The following is a 14,953-nucleotide window of genomic DNA, read 5'->3' as shown; positions in this document are numbered from 1 at the left end:
AGATGCGTGGACTTCCAACTCCCAAGAATTCCCCAACCAGCCTTGGGAGAATTCTGGGAATTGAGATCCACCTACAATGGCTGAGGTGGGTGGGAATTCTGGGAGTTGAAGTCCATGCATCTTGGAAGTTGCTACGGTCGGGGGGGGGGAACCCCTGGATGAGACAGACGGACAGGCACATAAAAGAGAAACGCTTCCCTGTAGAAGACGTTCCGTCAAGACCCTGCATAACAGGGGTCTCCAACCTTGGCCACTTTAAGACTTGTGGACTTCAACTCCCAGAATACCTCAGCTGAGGGATTCTGGGAGTTGCAGTCCACAAGTCTTAAAAGTGGCCAAGGTTGGAGATCCCTGCTGTACAAATTAGCTTTCTTTTTTTTTAAAATAGAGCTATGTACATGAGAAGCTGAGCTTTTCGTCCCCTCACCAAGCCTGGCTTGTTACCCAGGTGTGTGCATCCTGAATTGTTGTCCGAGGAGGAAAAAAAAAATAAGAAATTGAAGCACCAGATAGGACAAGAGGAAGGGTGGCCTCACTGCCAGAGTTCGCTTGGCTGGCTGGAAGAGAAGACAAATTTTGAGATTTCAAACGGGCAGCCTCTTCGTGCGACTGGCCAACAGGCTGCAGGATTGCCAAGCCTGTAACTGAGAAGGTAGCACAACTCCAACCAGGCAACAAAAGCCCATTGCTGAGCAACTTTAGAGAAATGATAAAAAGGTTCCCCTTGCACATATGTGCTAGTCGTTCCCGACTCTAGGGGGCGGTGCTCATCTCTGTTTCAAAGCCGAAGAGCCAGCACTGTCCGAAGATATCTCTGTGGTCATGTGGCCGGCATGACTAAATGCCAAAGGTACACGAAACACTGTTCCCTTCCCACCAAAGGTGGTCCCTATTTTTCTACTTACATTTTTTTATGTGCTTTCGAACTGCTAAGTTGGCAGAAGCTGGGACAAGTCACGGGAGCTCACCCCGTGACGTGGCGCTAAGGATTCAAACCGCTGAACTGCCAGCCTTTTGATCGACAAGCTCAGCATCTTAGCCCCTGAGCCACCACGTCCCAATTCAGTTGTCAGGAAGTGAAAATTACAAGAGGGGATGGGTTAGACGCTTGTCGGAGAAAGATCCAGCCTGGACATATGGAGGAATTTCCTGGACAGTGAGAACAATGAACCAGTGGAACAGCTTGCCACAAGACGTTACGAGTGCTCCGTTAAGAGTGCTCCATCACTGGAGGTTTTTAAGAAGAGATCGGGCAGCTATTTGTCTAGTTTTGTTTTGTTTTTTAAAACTTAAAACGAGGGCAACTGGACCAAAGTATATTTTTGGTCATTGACCTATTTGTCCAGCTTGGTAGAAAGATTCCGGCTTTGGGCAAGGGGGTTGGACTAGAAGACCTCCGAGGTCCCTTCCAATTTCACAATTCTATGAAATCATTAACAATTCAACACTTTTTTTTTTAAAAAGGCAGTGGGTGACATAGGAAGACTCTAGGATAAGTTTGAAAAAAAAAAAAAAAGATTCCAGCTGGAAGGAAAAAGCCCGTCGCATCCGTGCCAGGCCATAAGTGAAATGTCTTTTATTTGTTTTATTCTCTCGACAAGAAGTTCCATAACATTTCAAAGGAGGTGTTGTGACTCCAGCCCCCGAACCTGGCCCCATGCCCGAAAGTGAGGGGAAAGGGCCGGTAAGGCTTACCTCGGGAGCACCGATTCCTTTGGCTCGGCTCCAGGAGCCAAAACCAGACCAGTCGGAGGACGTAATGAGGCCGTCATCCCCTGATTCCTCCTTTCCCCAGGCTACGCCTTCAGACCCAGCTGATAATAATAATAATCAAGCTTGGCTTGACCCGCGCTTCAGAAGATTAGAGAGGCGGCGTCATCAAAAGGAAGGGTGGGGCAGGAGCCCCACTCCACAGGATATATAAGGAGCTTTGGGACTGCTCTCACTCCACGGGAAGCAAAAGTTTAGCTGAACCGTTTCAAAGAGAGCTGAAAGTCTTGCTACGCGAGTCATTTGTTTGAACTTTGGCAGGCAGCTGCGATTTCTCTGCCAGGACTGATAAGAGCCGTGAATCCACTGGCTGAAGGCCAGCTCGTGGGTCTGAAGTGGGGAAGGGGACAGAACAGGAGGGGTGCGAGCTTTTTCCTTTTTCCTGGTCTGGGATAATAAAAAGGCAAAGTAAAAAGCTACGCCGACCTGGTGGACACGCCTTAAAGCCTTCTTTGACGTTCCTACCGAGCGGTGGCTTGCCAAGAGAAGGGAGGGTATTTTGCTGGTGGGAACCCGCCAGATTAAAGTGGGGGGACGGGACAGCTTCGGGGTACAGCCCGAGACCCCTTTCCAAAATTTTCAAAGGTCTAGTGGTTTGAGGAGGACACCCTCCCCCCCAAAAAAAACAACAGAAAAAAAAAACTCCACGCTTTTACAATAAAAAAGTAGAAACTGATTTGATTCCTTTTTTTTTCTTTTTTACGAATATAAAGTTTCTTGTAAATATGTACAGTGTTCAGAAGCTATTCTATAGCAGGAAGCATTTTCACAAACAAGACACGCAGTATACACTTTCGAGGACTCGACAAGCCGAGTTTTCAGGTAATGAGGGATTATCATTATTAAGTAGTAAGTAGTAGTAGTAGTAGTAGTAGTATTAACCAGGAGGAGTGGAGGTTTTTTTGTTTGTTTGTTTTTCTTTCCCCTTGAGATGCAAAGGCCTTAAAAGAGCTCTCGGGACTTCCAGTGGTCGGAAATCCCGGCACGTTTCCTGACAAACCGCCGGAGAATCCAATCGTCCTGACCCTGTTTCTCCACAGCAGCGCCCCCCCTTCCACAAAACCCGAAGGGCACCGATGAAGCGGGAGAGATGGGGGGGGGCTCTCCGTAGGGCGGCACTGGGAAGGAGGTGGTGGTGCCCAAAGGAACCGGCGGAGGCACATGTGAATTTGTTCTGGCCAGCTGGGAGCAAAAAAAACAAACAGCAACCCTAGAACACTAGAAAGCAAATTTGCGGCTCACAACGGTGTGTCGGTACTGAGCGAGAGCCGAGAATGAGAAGCGAGAAACGGGACTGTGGTGGCAGAAGGAAGAGCCACAGCTGGTTTGTTGCCCGCATCCTTTTTCCCAAAAGTGAGGAGTCGGGGGGGCTGGCTCTCCTCTGGATGGCACAAAGCCCCCCCCCTTCTCTTTCTGTGACGTTCCTCGCTCCTTTTGGCCACGGCTTTTCGGCTCTTTCTTTCCCCGCCGATCCCGGTGTGTATGTGGGGGAAAGGCAGCATCTCCTCCGCTGGGCCGTTGGCTGGCATCTCATTCAGCGGGTGGGCCTGAACGATCCTCCTGTGCCGGCTTCGGGGGTGGGTGGGATGATCCACCCTGCCTCGGTGGGCTCAGTTGCAGCGGTGGTCTCGAGAACCGTCCCATTTCCTCCGGTGCCAGTTTCTCTCCCCACCCCCACCCACCCCGCACCTCCCCGTCTCCCCCACCCCACCTCCCAGGTCCACAAGGAATGGTTCTCGGTTGCAGCATCGTCTCGAAGAAGAAGAAAAAAAAGCTTCGGTATTTTCGAACACGGGAAAATTACGAGCTATACAATATCGAGCAAAGCAACTGAAAGAGGAGGCTGCGGTCAAGTTGACGGCGGCGCAGGAAGCATGCGGGGGGGAAATCGCCATGCAGGAAGCCTGGGGAGAGGGCGGAGGCCTGGCTCTGTGCGTTTGTGTGGGTGGGTGTCTGTGTTTGTGGACGGGGCAATCGAGACCCCCCCCTCTCCCCGGGAGACTTTGAATGCAGAGGGCGAGAGACCAAGTGGGCAGGTTTCATCGATGGCGGATGTGTGTGTGTGAAATCATTAAACATGTCATTTCTTTTCCCTGCAACCCGGCAAAACCACAAAAGCTGCGCTGACAGCTACGTTATCTTGGTGTCGTGTTCAATTTGGATTTGGAACGGTCAAATTCCCCCCCTGCAAAAAATATCTTATCTATCTATCTATATACTGTATAATATTCTGGGAAGCCACGGATTCACTCCGTCGCCTGAAAGATTTTGCTAGAGCTCTGCAGCGGAAGAGAATTGAACACTGGGGAGCAGACAAGAGACACCCGCGGACCGTTGCTGGCTATATAAGGCTGTTTTCCCCCCAAAATAAACGGACAGCCACGTTTTTATCGTTTTGTTTTTCCTCAAGTCTTGGGGCAAAAAAGCCCCCATTCCCCGTCGGGACGACCGATGGGTAAAAGAGAAATAGAAAAATCAAGGAACTGCTTTGAAAGGAGCAGTTAATACAAAGTGACCCTTCCCCGCCCCCCCTCCCCAAGGGACCAGGATGGGGGGGGGGAGAAAGAAAAAGGAGACACCCTCCCCCCCCAGGGCGGGACAGGAAGGTGGAAGTGGGAACATCCCACTGAAGTGCAAGGCGATCCTTGCCGCGAGCTTCAATCCTCCAGGATTGAACGTCGTTGCCGGAATGAATTTGAGCCCAGTGGAGTTACTTGGGGGGGGGGGGGAGGTGAGGGTGGATTGGGTGGTGCACCTAATTCTGGATATTTTTTGTGTTGTTCTCCTAGGAGTTCCGGGTGGGAGGGTGGAGGCTTGTGACGTTTATACTGAAGATTGGTCCCAGACCTGTTGAGGGGGAAAAAAAAAAGGCACATTAAATTCAGGAAGGGAGATCCTGTTTGCAAATGTCCAGAATTAAAGACTGAGCCTCACAGTGCGCTCTTCCCTCCACCCCCTCTCTTTCTCTCCATCTCTCTTCTTTCAAGAGATGACATTGCTTAAATTCACTCAACCTTCAGCGTGATGTCTGGGAGCTGTGCGAGGCTGTCCCAGCTGCACAATTTGCTGCCGCCCGAGCCGCCACCCGGCTGGCCATAGCTCAGCTGTTCCTGCCACCTCACTCTCCCAGTCTCCCCAGTCACTCCAAGGTATGGTGAGCCGGATGGGTTTGACACTAAGAGCATTGCTAAGTTATTGGGACTAGAACTCACCGTCTCCTGGTGATTGGCCCAAAGTCACCCAGCTGGCTTTCATGCCTAAGGCCGCACTAAAACTCACAGTCTCCTGGTGATTGGCCCAAAGTCACCCAGCTGGCTTTCATGCCTAAGGCCGCACTAAAACTCACTGTCTCCTGGTGATTGGCCCAAAGTCACCCAGCTGGCTTTCATGCCTAAGGCCGCACTAAAACTCACTGTCTCCTGGTGATTGGCCTAAAGTCCCCCAGTCGGCTTTCATTTCTAAGGTGGGACTAGAACTCGCCGTCTCCTGGTGATTGGCCCAAAGTCCCCCAGCCGGCTTTCATGCCTAAGGCTGGACTAGAACTCACCGTCACCTGGTTTCTAGACTGTCTCTCATTTTCCCCAATGGCCGGGGATGTAGGAGAACCACTTTCCCCCCTCACATGTAGGGTGGGAGGTTTGGGGAGAGGGATGTCCCCATCGTGCTTTACCTTGTTGACCTGGGCGAGGGGGGTCCGGGCGCCCCCCACTTGTATTCGCCCCCTACTGCTCTCCTCAAACAGTCTTCCTGGGGACCTTTCTCGGCGGGTGCTGAGCACCCTTCCGGGAGATTTCTCCCTCTCCAGGGGTCGCCCTGGGGATTTGTCCCTCCGTAGCTCTGTCCGTCCTTCTCGGTAGCGGTGCGGTGTGCTTGGCTCGCGAGGGTGGCTGGGAGCTTCCGGGGGTCCTGGGCTCGACGCTACCCGCTTGGTTATGTGCTCGTTATACGTGGGCGGGCCTCTCTTGTTTGGGCTGCTGTCAATCAAAAAACAAAGGTTGGCAAAAATGTATAAAGACAGACCTGCTAAATGTTGCAAGCGTCATCAAACCTCTGGTTCATTTTATCATGTGCTGGACAGGCCCGAAAGCGAGAAAATATTGAATGAAAATACACAAATGGCTGGGGGGAAAAAATGATAAAACGACATATAGATCTGAAACCAGAGAGATTTTTGTTGGGCGTCCTACCAGAAAAATACGATAAAAAGACTACATATTTGATTTTGCAAATGCTGACTTGCAGCCAAGAATTGTATTTGCGCAACACTGGAAAAACGATGAGATCCCGTCCGAGGGGAATGTAAATATTTCATCCTTTATAAGGTAGGTAAAATGAGGACCCAGATTGTTGGGGGCAATAAGTTGACTTTGTATATAATATACAAATAGGATGAAGACTATTGCTTGACACAGTGTAAGCCGCTTCGAGTCTTCGGAGAAGGGCGGGATATAAATGCAAAAAAAAAATTAGATTGTGCAGAAATGGACAGACTAACACTTGCTGTTAAGGATAAAGAAGCAACTGAATATTTTTTGATACAGGACATATTCTATCGATGGCTAGATAACAGAAACAGAAGTTAGAAAGGGGGAGATATAAATGGAGGAAATGGCATAGAGGAGAGTTATTGAAGATTATGTCAAATGTTACGTATTAATGTTATTATATTATTATGTTATTATATTACTAGCATGACGGCAATTAATCATCACAATGAAGATGTACAATATGACTATTTAAACATGAATTGTATCCAGAATTGACACGGTTTGATGCAAATTGAATGTTATATAAATAAAATAAATAAAACATGAAAAACAAAACAAAACCAAAGGACAGCAAACATCTGGTTAGATTGCGACTGGCAGCACTGCCTGTATTGTTCGGCGCACGCTGGAGAATAGGGCCGTGGTGGCTCAGGCTGTAAGATAGCCTGTTATTAAAACACAGCAGCCTGCAATTACTGCAGGCTCGAATCCCACCAGGTCCAAAGTTGACTCAGCCTTCCATCCTTTATAAGGTAGGTAAAATGAGGACCCAGATTGTTGGGGGGGGCAATAAGTTGACTTTGTAAATATATAAATAGAATGAGACTATTGCCTTATACACTGTAAGCCGCCCTGAGTCTTCGGAGAAGGGCAGGATATAAATGTAAATAAAAAAAAAAAAATAGAGGGAGGCAAAGCACATCCAAAGATAAACATCTGTAGAGATTCTTCAGCACTGACAGGATGGAAGGGAATGGAAGGATTTATACTCCTTGCAAATAGCTGGTCATTCGATAGCCTTGCTCCTTGGCTTGCCGCATTTATTTCTTGCCGGCGTCTTCTGCTTTTGAATTTTTCCCAAGAAAAGCCTTTGGCGGTTTGCCTAATTAGACCAAGGTTGGTGATAAGACTGAAGAGTTGTGTTATGAAGAATTTGCTTTGATTTAGTTTGGACGACGCTGAGAACGAGTTTAATTCTCAGCTGTTCTAATAAAATCTGTTTGTTTTTGAACTGATTGCGTTTACTACTACCTACTTGGGCCTGGGTCACAACACCCTTCCCATCCCACCCCTCCGGGATCACCTGCCCAATTGTAGAGCCCCTCTCAAGCCACGCCCCCACTCTCCCTTCCTTAGCTAGAAAGCATCCCAGATTCTCCCTCGAAGCTGGAAGGTCTCTTCCTACCTGCGAGTGGTGGAGGAGCCCCGATGATGCTCGTTGTTGGATTCTTTCACCAAATTCCCTTTGCAGCAAATGACTCTCAGTTTGTCCTGATACGAAGAGGCCAGGTAAATAGCTCCGGAAGAGATTGCCGGGCCCAGGTAACGAGGGCTCGGGATGTCCAGGTGGGCTCGGGCCGGGATGCTGGCGGCATGGGGAGGAAAGACACTCTTTAGAGAGGGTAATACCCCCCTCAAATCTTCTCCGAAAGGCACAGGAGCCACTTGGCACTTGGCGCCCCCGAAGGCTACGGCTAACTTACCCGAGAGAGGCACGTGCTTGGATTTCTATCACCTCCAGGGAGTTGAAGTGGGTCACGAACAGGTACGGTTCCCGATAGGCTGTGGCCGCGCCCAGGAGAGAAAAGCCAGGTTAGAGAAAGTCAACGGGGGACAGACTGTTTTCTGTCCAAATCCACGTTAAAATGTCTGAGGTTGAGGAAAAACTGACCTAAATCCTACAGGTATGGTAGAATGAATGGGAAAGGTAAATTATGATCGTTTTTCACACTTATGACTGTTGTAGCCCGCCAGCAGATCTGGTGGCAGACTCAGATAGTGAGGAGGTTGGGGAAGAACATGGGCCAGTCCTGGAGTCTGGGGAAGGCTCCGATGAGCGCTCTGCATCGGAGGCAGAGATGGGGCCAGGGCCGTCTTGACAGTTGTCAGCTGCCTTCGGAGTCGGACATCAGTGGGGCAGAAGAACAGCTGGAGCCTGTTCCCAGTGTGCGCATGCGCAGAGCTGCCAGGAGAAGGGAATAGCTAAGGAACAAGGGTCGACTCAGGAGTAAAGCCACGGGTGGACATTGAATGGCCCCTCCCAGAGGGAATAAAAGAGGAGCGAAAGGGGAGTGGAGTTTGCAGGAGACAATTAGTTCACTTAATTGGTTTGTTTGACTCTCTGAGACTCCTTGCCAAGTTTTGAAGATATCGGCCTGGCAGCTCTCCAAGCCAGATAGAGTCTGTGATTATAAATTCTCCCTTGAAAGACTTTGCTGGATGTAAATGAGAGGAATTCACAGTCACTTAATAAAAAGGGTTTTTTTGTCGGGACAAGGAGTCTGCTTCATGCTCTTGGGAAGCCTAGGTCAGAACAGTATCCCTATGGCAAGTGATCAAAATTTAGATGCTTGGCAACTATTTATGTTGGTCACAGCATCCTGGGATCACGTGCTCTCTTTTTGTGATCTTCTGGCAAGCAAAATCAACGGGGGAGCCAGATTCACTTAACAACCGTATTACTAACTCAACAACCGCAGTTGTTTCATTTAACAACGATGTCAAGAAAAGTCATGAAACGGGGCAAAACTCAACAAATATTTTATCTAACAACAGATTTTTTTGGGGGGGGGACGGATTATGGTCCTGAGTCAAGGATTATCTGTCATTTTTAAAAGCTAAATCTCTAAAGAATATGTATTTTCCTAATTTTTCAACCCTCCGCATTAAAAAAAAAAAACCAGTTAGAGATAAAGCCTAAACTCACCAAATGCCAAAGGCAGGCGGCTCCATTTCAGGTCATCCGAGCGGCTGCGTCTTCCGTAGGAGTCTACAAAAATGCCAAATTCTGCAGGGGAGTGGCAAAATAACAACAATAATAGTTGAAGTGGGATATTTAGGAAAGAAAGAAATACTGTAACAGTCTGCCCAGAGTCTAGAAATTCAATTGTCTTTAACAAATCAGCGATTAGTAAATTGTCAGTATAGGAAATTTCTCTTTTTTTCTAGAAAGAGTGAAGAGAAGAGCAACAAAGAGGATTAGGGGACCGGAGGCTAAAACGTACAGAGAACGGTTGCAGAAATTAGATGTGGCTAGTGGAATGAAAAAAGGAAGTGGGGAGACATGATTGCAGAGGCAAATTCCTTGTGTGTCTAATCACACTTGGCCAATAAAGCTATTCCACTCCGCTCCGTTCTGTTCCGTTCCATTCTATTCTATTCCACTTCATTCCATTCCATTCCACTTCATTTCATATATTCCATTCCATTCCACTCCATTCCATATATTCTATTCTATTTCACTCCACTCCATTCCATATATTCCATTCCATTCCATTCCACTCCATATATCCCATTCCATTCCACTTTACTCTTCCATTCCATATAATCCATTCCTTTCCACTCCATTTCACTCCAATCCACTCCATTCCATATATTCCATTTCACTCCACTCCATTCCATATATTCCACTCCACTCCATATATTCCATTCCATTTCACTCCACTCCACTCCATTCCTATTCCATTTCACTCAACTCCATATATTTCATTCTATTTCGATTCCATTCCATTCCACTCCACTCCGTTCCATTCTATTCCACTCTACTTCACTCCATTCCATTCCATATATTCCATTCCATTTCACTGCACTCCATTCCATTCCATTCCACTTCACTCCATTCCATATATTCCATTCCCTTTCACTCCACTCCATTCCATTCCATATATTCTATTCCACTTCATTCCATAAATTCCATTCTATTTCACTCCACTCCACTCCATATATTCCATTCCATTCCATATATCCCATTCCATTCCACTTTACCCTTTCGTTCCATATAATTCATTCCGTTCCATTCCACTCCATATATTCCATTCCATTCCTTTCACTCCTCCATTCCATATAATCCATTCCTTTCCACTCCATTTCACTCCAATCCACTCCATTCCATATATTCCATTTCACTCCACTCCATTCCATATATTCCACTCCACTCCATATATTCCATTCCATTTCACTCCACTCCACTCCACTCCATTCCTATTCCATTTCACTCAACTCCATATATTTCATTCTATTTCGATTCCATTCCATTCCACTCCACTCCGTTCCATTCTATTCCACTTTACTTCACTCCATTCCATTCCATATATTCCATTCCATTTCACTGCACTCCATTCCATTCCATTCCGCTTCACTTCATTCCATATATTCCATTCCCTTTCACTCCACTCCACTCCATTCCATTCCATATATTCTATTCCACTTCATTCCATATATTCCATTCTATTTCACTCCACTCCACTCCACTCCATATATTCCATTCCATTCCATATATCCCATTCCATTCCACTTTACTCTTTCGTTCCATATAATTCATTCCGTTCCATTCCACTCCATATATTCCAGTCCACTCTTCACTCCATTCCATTCCATATATTCCATTCCATTTCACTCCACTCCATATATTCCACTCCACTCTACTCCATATATTCCATTCCATTCCACTCCACTCCATTCCTATTCCATTTCACTTCATATATTTCATTCCACTCCATTCCTATTCCATTTCACTCAACTGCATATATTTCATTCCACTCCATTCCACATATTCCATTCCATTCCACTCTCCCACTCCACTCCACTCCAACTCCATCCCATCCCTTTCCATCCCATCCTCTATAGCAGGGGTCTCCAGCCTTGGTCCCTTTAAGACTTGTGGACTTCCGCTTTGCTGGCTGAGGAACTCTGGGAATTGAAGTCCACAAGTCTTAAAGGGACCAAGGCTGGAGACCCCTGCTCTATAGTCTATTACACCAGTTCCCCCCTTCCCATCCACCATCGCTCACACCAACTTACCATGGAAGCACAGCAGATACTCTTCCCGCTGCCCTGCTGGGTTCACCTGGATGATGTTGATTGGGAAACTATTGTTGGAGGATGCAAACACAGCGGATGCCAAGGTGTGGTCATTCTTATCCAGGAATTCTAAAACGACATATTTCAGTTTCAGTAAAAGCGGGACGTTGCCTGCTTCCTGCTACACTAGGAAGCCGTGGTGGCGCAGTGGTCAGAATGCAATATTGCAGGCTGACTCTGCTCGCGGCCAGCAGTTTGATCCTGACTGGCTCACGGTTGACTCGGCCTTCCATCCTTCCAAGGTGGGTAAAATGAGGAGCCAGATTGTTGGGGGCAAGAGGCTGACTTTGTAAACCGCTTAGAGAGGGCCGGAAAGCACTATGAAGCGGGATATACGTGCTATTGCCCTTCCTTCCTTCCTTCCTTCCTTCCTTCCTTCCTTCCTTCCTTCCCAGTAGTTAGAAAGCAGTATACAAGCTAACTCTGCCAACTTCCAGGAGTTTGATCCTGACCGGCTCAAGGTTGACTCAGCCTTCTGTCCTTCCAAGGTCGGTTAAATGAGGACCCAGATTGTTGGGGGAAAGAGACTGTTAACTGCTTAGAGAGGTCTGGAAAGCACTATAAAGCGGTCTATAAGTCTATTGCTTATAGTGCCTATTGCTATTGCTCTTTCTCTTCAGCTCTGCTACCTTCTTGGCCTCTTGGACTGACCCTCCACCTCCCTTCCCTGTGAGCCCCTCATGTCTCCACCCCCCACAAAGCCCCGCTGTCTTTTTCTGCTGACCAAACTTTTTTATATATATAATTCATTTTATTTTATTTTGGTACAAATAATCCATCTTCCACTAAACAGTCGTACAAATGCCTGTGCAAAACAGTTAAAATCTACAATCATATTCATTATTTAATCTATTCTTAGCTTAATACCAATACATTAAATATCTAATCCTTTACATCCTCTTCTTAATTTGCTTAACTCTGTTAACTATTTTCTGTATTTTACTCATCTACTTTTATTTCTAATTCTTATATTTGTCCTCTAACCGTCGATAAAACGTTTCCCGTACTGCATAATCGCCGCTTTGTTCTTTCTCTTTAATTGCCAGTGTTAATCTATTCGCTTCTGCACGTTCTAATATTTCCCTGATCACGTTCTCCACTGTAGGAATCTCTCCGCTTTTCCAGTTTTGTGCAAATACCTCAATCGGAGGGAGGGACGCCCCTACCATCGCCACTCCCTCCGCAGCCTTTGGAACGTCCGCCCTTCAAAGCCGGCCGGGGTAAGAAGAAATTCCTACCTTCTAGGGTGTACTGCTTCATCTCGATTTCGTAAAACTTATTGGTCCCGATGAGGATGCTGTAATTGGTGAAATGGATACAGCTGCACGGCTCGGAGGTTTCGATCTCCTGCAAGAGCAAAAACAACGAAGCGCACATGCTCGGTCACCGAAGTTCTCCCTTCATTGATAACCACCTGCCTGGCTGAAGAACTTCTCCAGAACTTGCCTTGGGTGTGGTCACACAAGGCAACTGAGGTCTAAAGCAGTGGAGGGTTTCAAAAATTTTTACTACCGGTTCGGTGAGCGTGGCTTGCTGGGCGTGGCAGGGGAAGGATACTGTAAAATCTCCATTCCCTTCCCACTCCAGGAGAAGGATACTGCAAAATCCCCACCTCCTCCCGATCAGCTGGGACTCGGGAGGCAGAGAATAGATGGGGACGGAGCCAGTCAGAGGTGGTATTTACCAGTTCTCCGAACTACTCAAAATTTCCGCTACCGGTTCTCCAGAACTGGTCAGAACCTGCTGAAACCCACCTCTGGTCTAAAGCCTATGGGACGGGAATTTGTGACTTTAAGATTTGTGGACTACAATTTGATGGAATATATGGCAGTAACTTGTGGACTGTTGGACATAAGAAACTATTAGGAAATATTGTGATTGACTTTTCAAAAGGAGTAATGAAGGAAAGACAGAGACTAATGCATCCAAAAAAAAATAAAAAATGCAGATGTTATAAATTGTTGTAGTCCGCCAGCAGCCTGCGGAGGTGGCAGCGGAGTTGGGCAGTGAGGAGGCTGGGGAGGACAATGGGGCAGTCCCGGACTCTGGAGAAGGCCCGGACGAGGGCTCTGTGTTGGAGGTGGAGATGGGGCCAGGGCCATCTGGGAGCAATGTGCGGATTCCGGAGCCTCCAGAGGCCGACAGCAGAGAGGCAGAGGAACAGGAGGAGCCTGTTCCTACTGCACGCATGCGAAGAACTGCTAGAAGCCAAGAGCAGCTGAAGCAAAAAGGGCGACTCGGGAGTAAGGCCAGGAGATGATTGGCCCCTCCCATAAGGCTTAAAAGAGCAGCAACGAGCCGTTGGGTTCTTTGTGGAAAAGCAACCTTGATTCCATTGCTTCTTGTCAACAACTAAGGGATTATAATGTAGGCGTTCATGCTGCAGGCAGGTTGAAGAGAGGGACGGTGGGCAGACATGGTCCGATTCAATTGATCTGACGGAGGTGCCACCAGACTTTCACTGGAGACATTGTTAGGGGTCCATGGACTCAGAAGACACTTTACCTTCCTGATGCAGTACTTGCTGAGGCTCTCGTTGTAACGCAACACCACGACTTTGCTGGGCATGGCCGCACAGATGCACAACCCATTGTCGATCTGCAAAGGAATCCAACAGAAGCACCGTTTGGGAAAGAGGCTGGCAATATCGGGGATCGGATTCAATCGACAGGAGGCCGCACACCTAAATAACAAGTCATTTGCTTACACGGAATGAAAGTTTAAGTCGGGGTCTTTGAGGGTCGGGCTTGCTTGCTTGCTTAACCTCACATCAGGGAGCTACAGGTAGTCCTCCACTTACAAAGGTTCATTTAGTGACTGTTCGAAGTTACAACGGCCCTGAAAAAAGTGACTTAGGACCATTTTTCACACATATGACTGTTTTTGTGCCTGCTCGTCCAGCAATCTTAATAGCTGGCTGTTTTTGTGCCTGCTCGTCCAACAATCTTAGTAACTGGCTGTTTCTGTGCCTGCTCGTCCAACAATCTTAGTATCTGGCTTTTTTTGTGCCTGCTCGTCCAACAATCTTAATAGCTGGCTGTTTTTGTCCCTGCTTGTCCAATAATCTTAGTATCTGGCTTTTTTTGTGTCTGCTCGTCCAACAATCTTAATAGCTGGCCTGATCGTCCAATAATTTTAGTAGCAAAAACAGCCAGGGAAGTGACTGAAGCCTGGGAAACAGGCCCCTCATTGGCCAACAGGCATGCTGATTTACCACCAGCCTATCAAGTACTTAGGAGGCGGGGGTTTGGCAGCACAAGCAAACGACAGGCAATGAATGGCTCCAGCACGAATCTGAAAGCTCGGAAGACGAAACCTCTGGTCCCGGCGACCGACCCAGATTGGAACCTGTGACATTACCCTGGGACACGTGGATTTGCCTTCATCCGTGTCCACGGATTGTTCCGTGAATGACTGAGAGCTTGGCGGGTCTTACCTTGCCAGCCGCAAAAAGATGGCAGCCTTTCACGGCCTCAAAAATATTGGGCGACACGTCAGGTTGAGCCGGGAGGTGGGATTGAGCGAGGGACTGCTTCACCTTTTTCACATCCACAAGGCACAACGCCCTTTCGTCTCCTGGGGAAACCATGCCACGGAGAGATAGAATTCCTTTATTGGCCGAAGTGTGACTGGAGACACAAGGGATTTGTCCCCGGTGCTTAAGCTCTCAGCGTACATAGAAGCCACAAGTGGTAAATCAGGATCGTAATCATAAAGTACCATCATCATAAATCGTAACCTACAGCACGCAGTGATGTTTAGTGGGATACTAAATATGCAAACAACATAAATCGTAATAGGATCCTAAATTAAGGGCAACCTACATAAACTATGAG

At 47.5% G+C, this 14,953-nt stretch overlaps 1 protein-coding gene across 1 annotated transcript in view; it reads right to left on the bottom strand.

Moving 5' to 3' along the window:
* Positions 1-1,590: 1,590 nt before the first annotated feature.
* Positions 1,591-14,953, bottom strand: part of CIT (citron rho-interacting serine/threonine kinase) — a 127,407-nt gene continuing 114,044 nt past the window's right edge. Inside the window, exons 40-48 of the mRNA XM_058158309.1 lie at positions 14,554-14,693; positions 13,623-13,715; positions 12,356-12,464; positions 11,058-11,186; positions 8,965-9,045; positions 7,742-7,820; positions 7,444-7,623; positions 5,441-5,744; positions 1,591-4,617 (exon numbers count right to left, since the gene is read on the bottom strand). Of these exons, the coding sequence (XP_058014292.1) occupies positions 4,594-4,617; positions 5,441-5,744; positions 7,444-7,623; positions 7,742-7,820; positions 8,965-9,045; positions 11,058-11,186; positions 12,356-12,464; positions 13,623-13,715; positions 14,554-14,693 (1,139 nt within the window). The 3' untranslated portion in view covers positions 1,591-4,593. The remainder of the gene's footprint in view (positions 4,618-5,440; positions 5,745-7,443; positions 7,624-7,741; positions 7,821-8,964; positions 9,046-11,057; positions 11,187-12,355; positions 12,465-13,622; positions 13,716-14,553; positions 14,694-14,953) is intronic.

The sequence above is a fragment of the Ahaetulla prasina genome, chromosome 15 (assembly GCF_028640845.1).
Source record: "Ahaetulla prasina isolate Xishuangbanna chromosome 15, ASM2864084v1, whole genome shotgun sequence".
Taxonomy (NCBI): Eukaryota; Metazoa; Chordata; class Lepidosauria; order Squamata; family Colubridae; genus Ahaetulla; species Ahaetulla prasina.
Note: the sequence above shows the minus strand (reverse complement) of the source record. Positions and strands in the feature narration are given on the sequence as shown.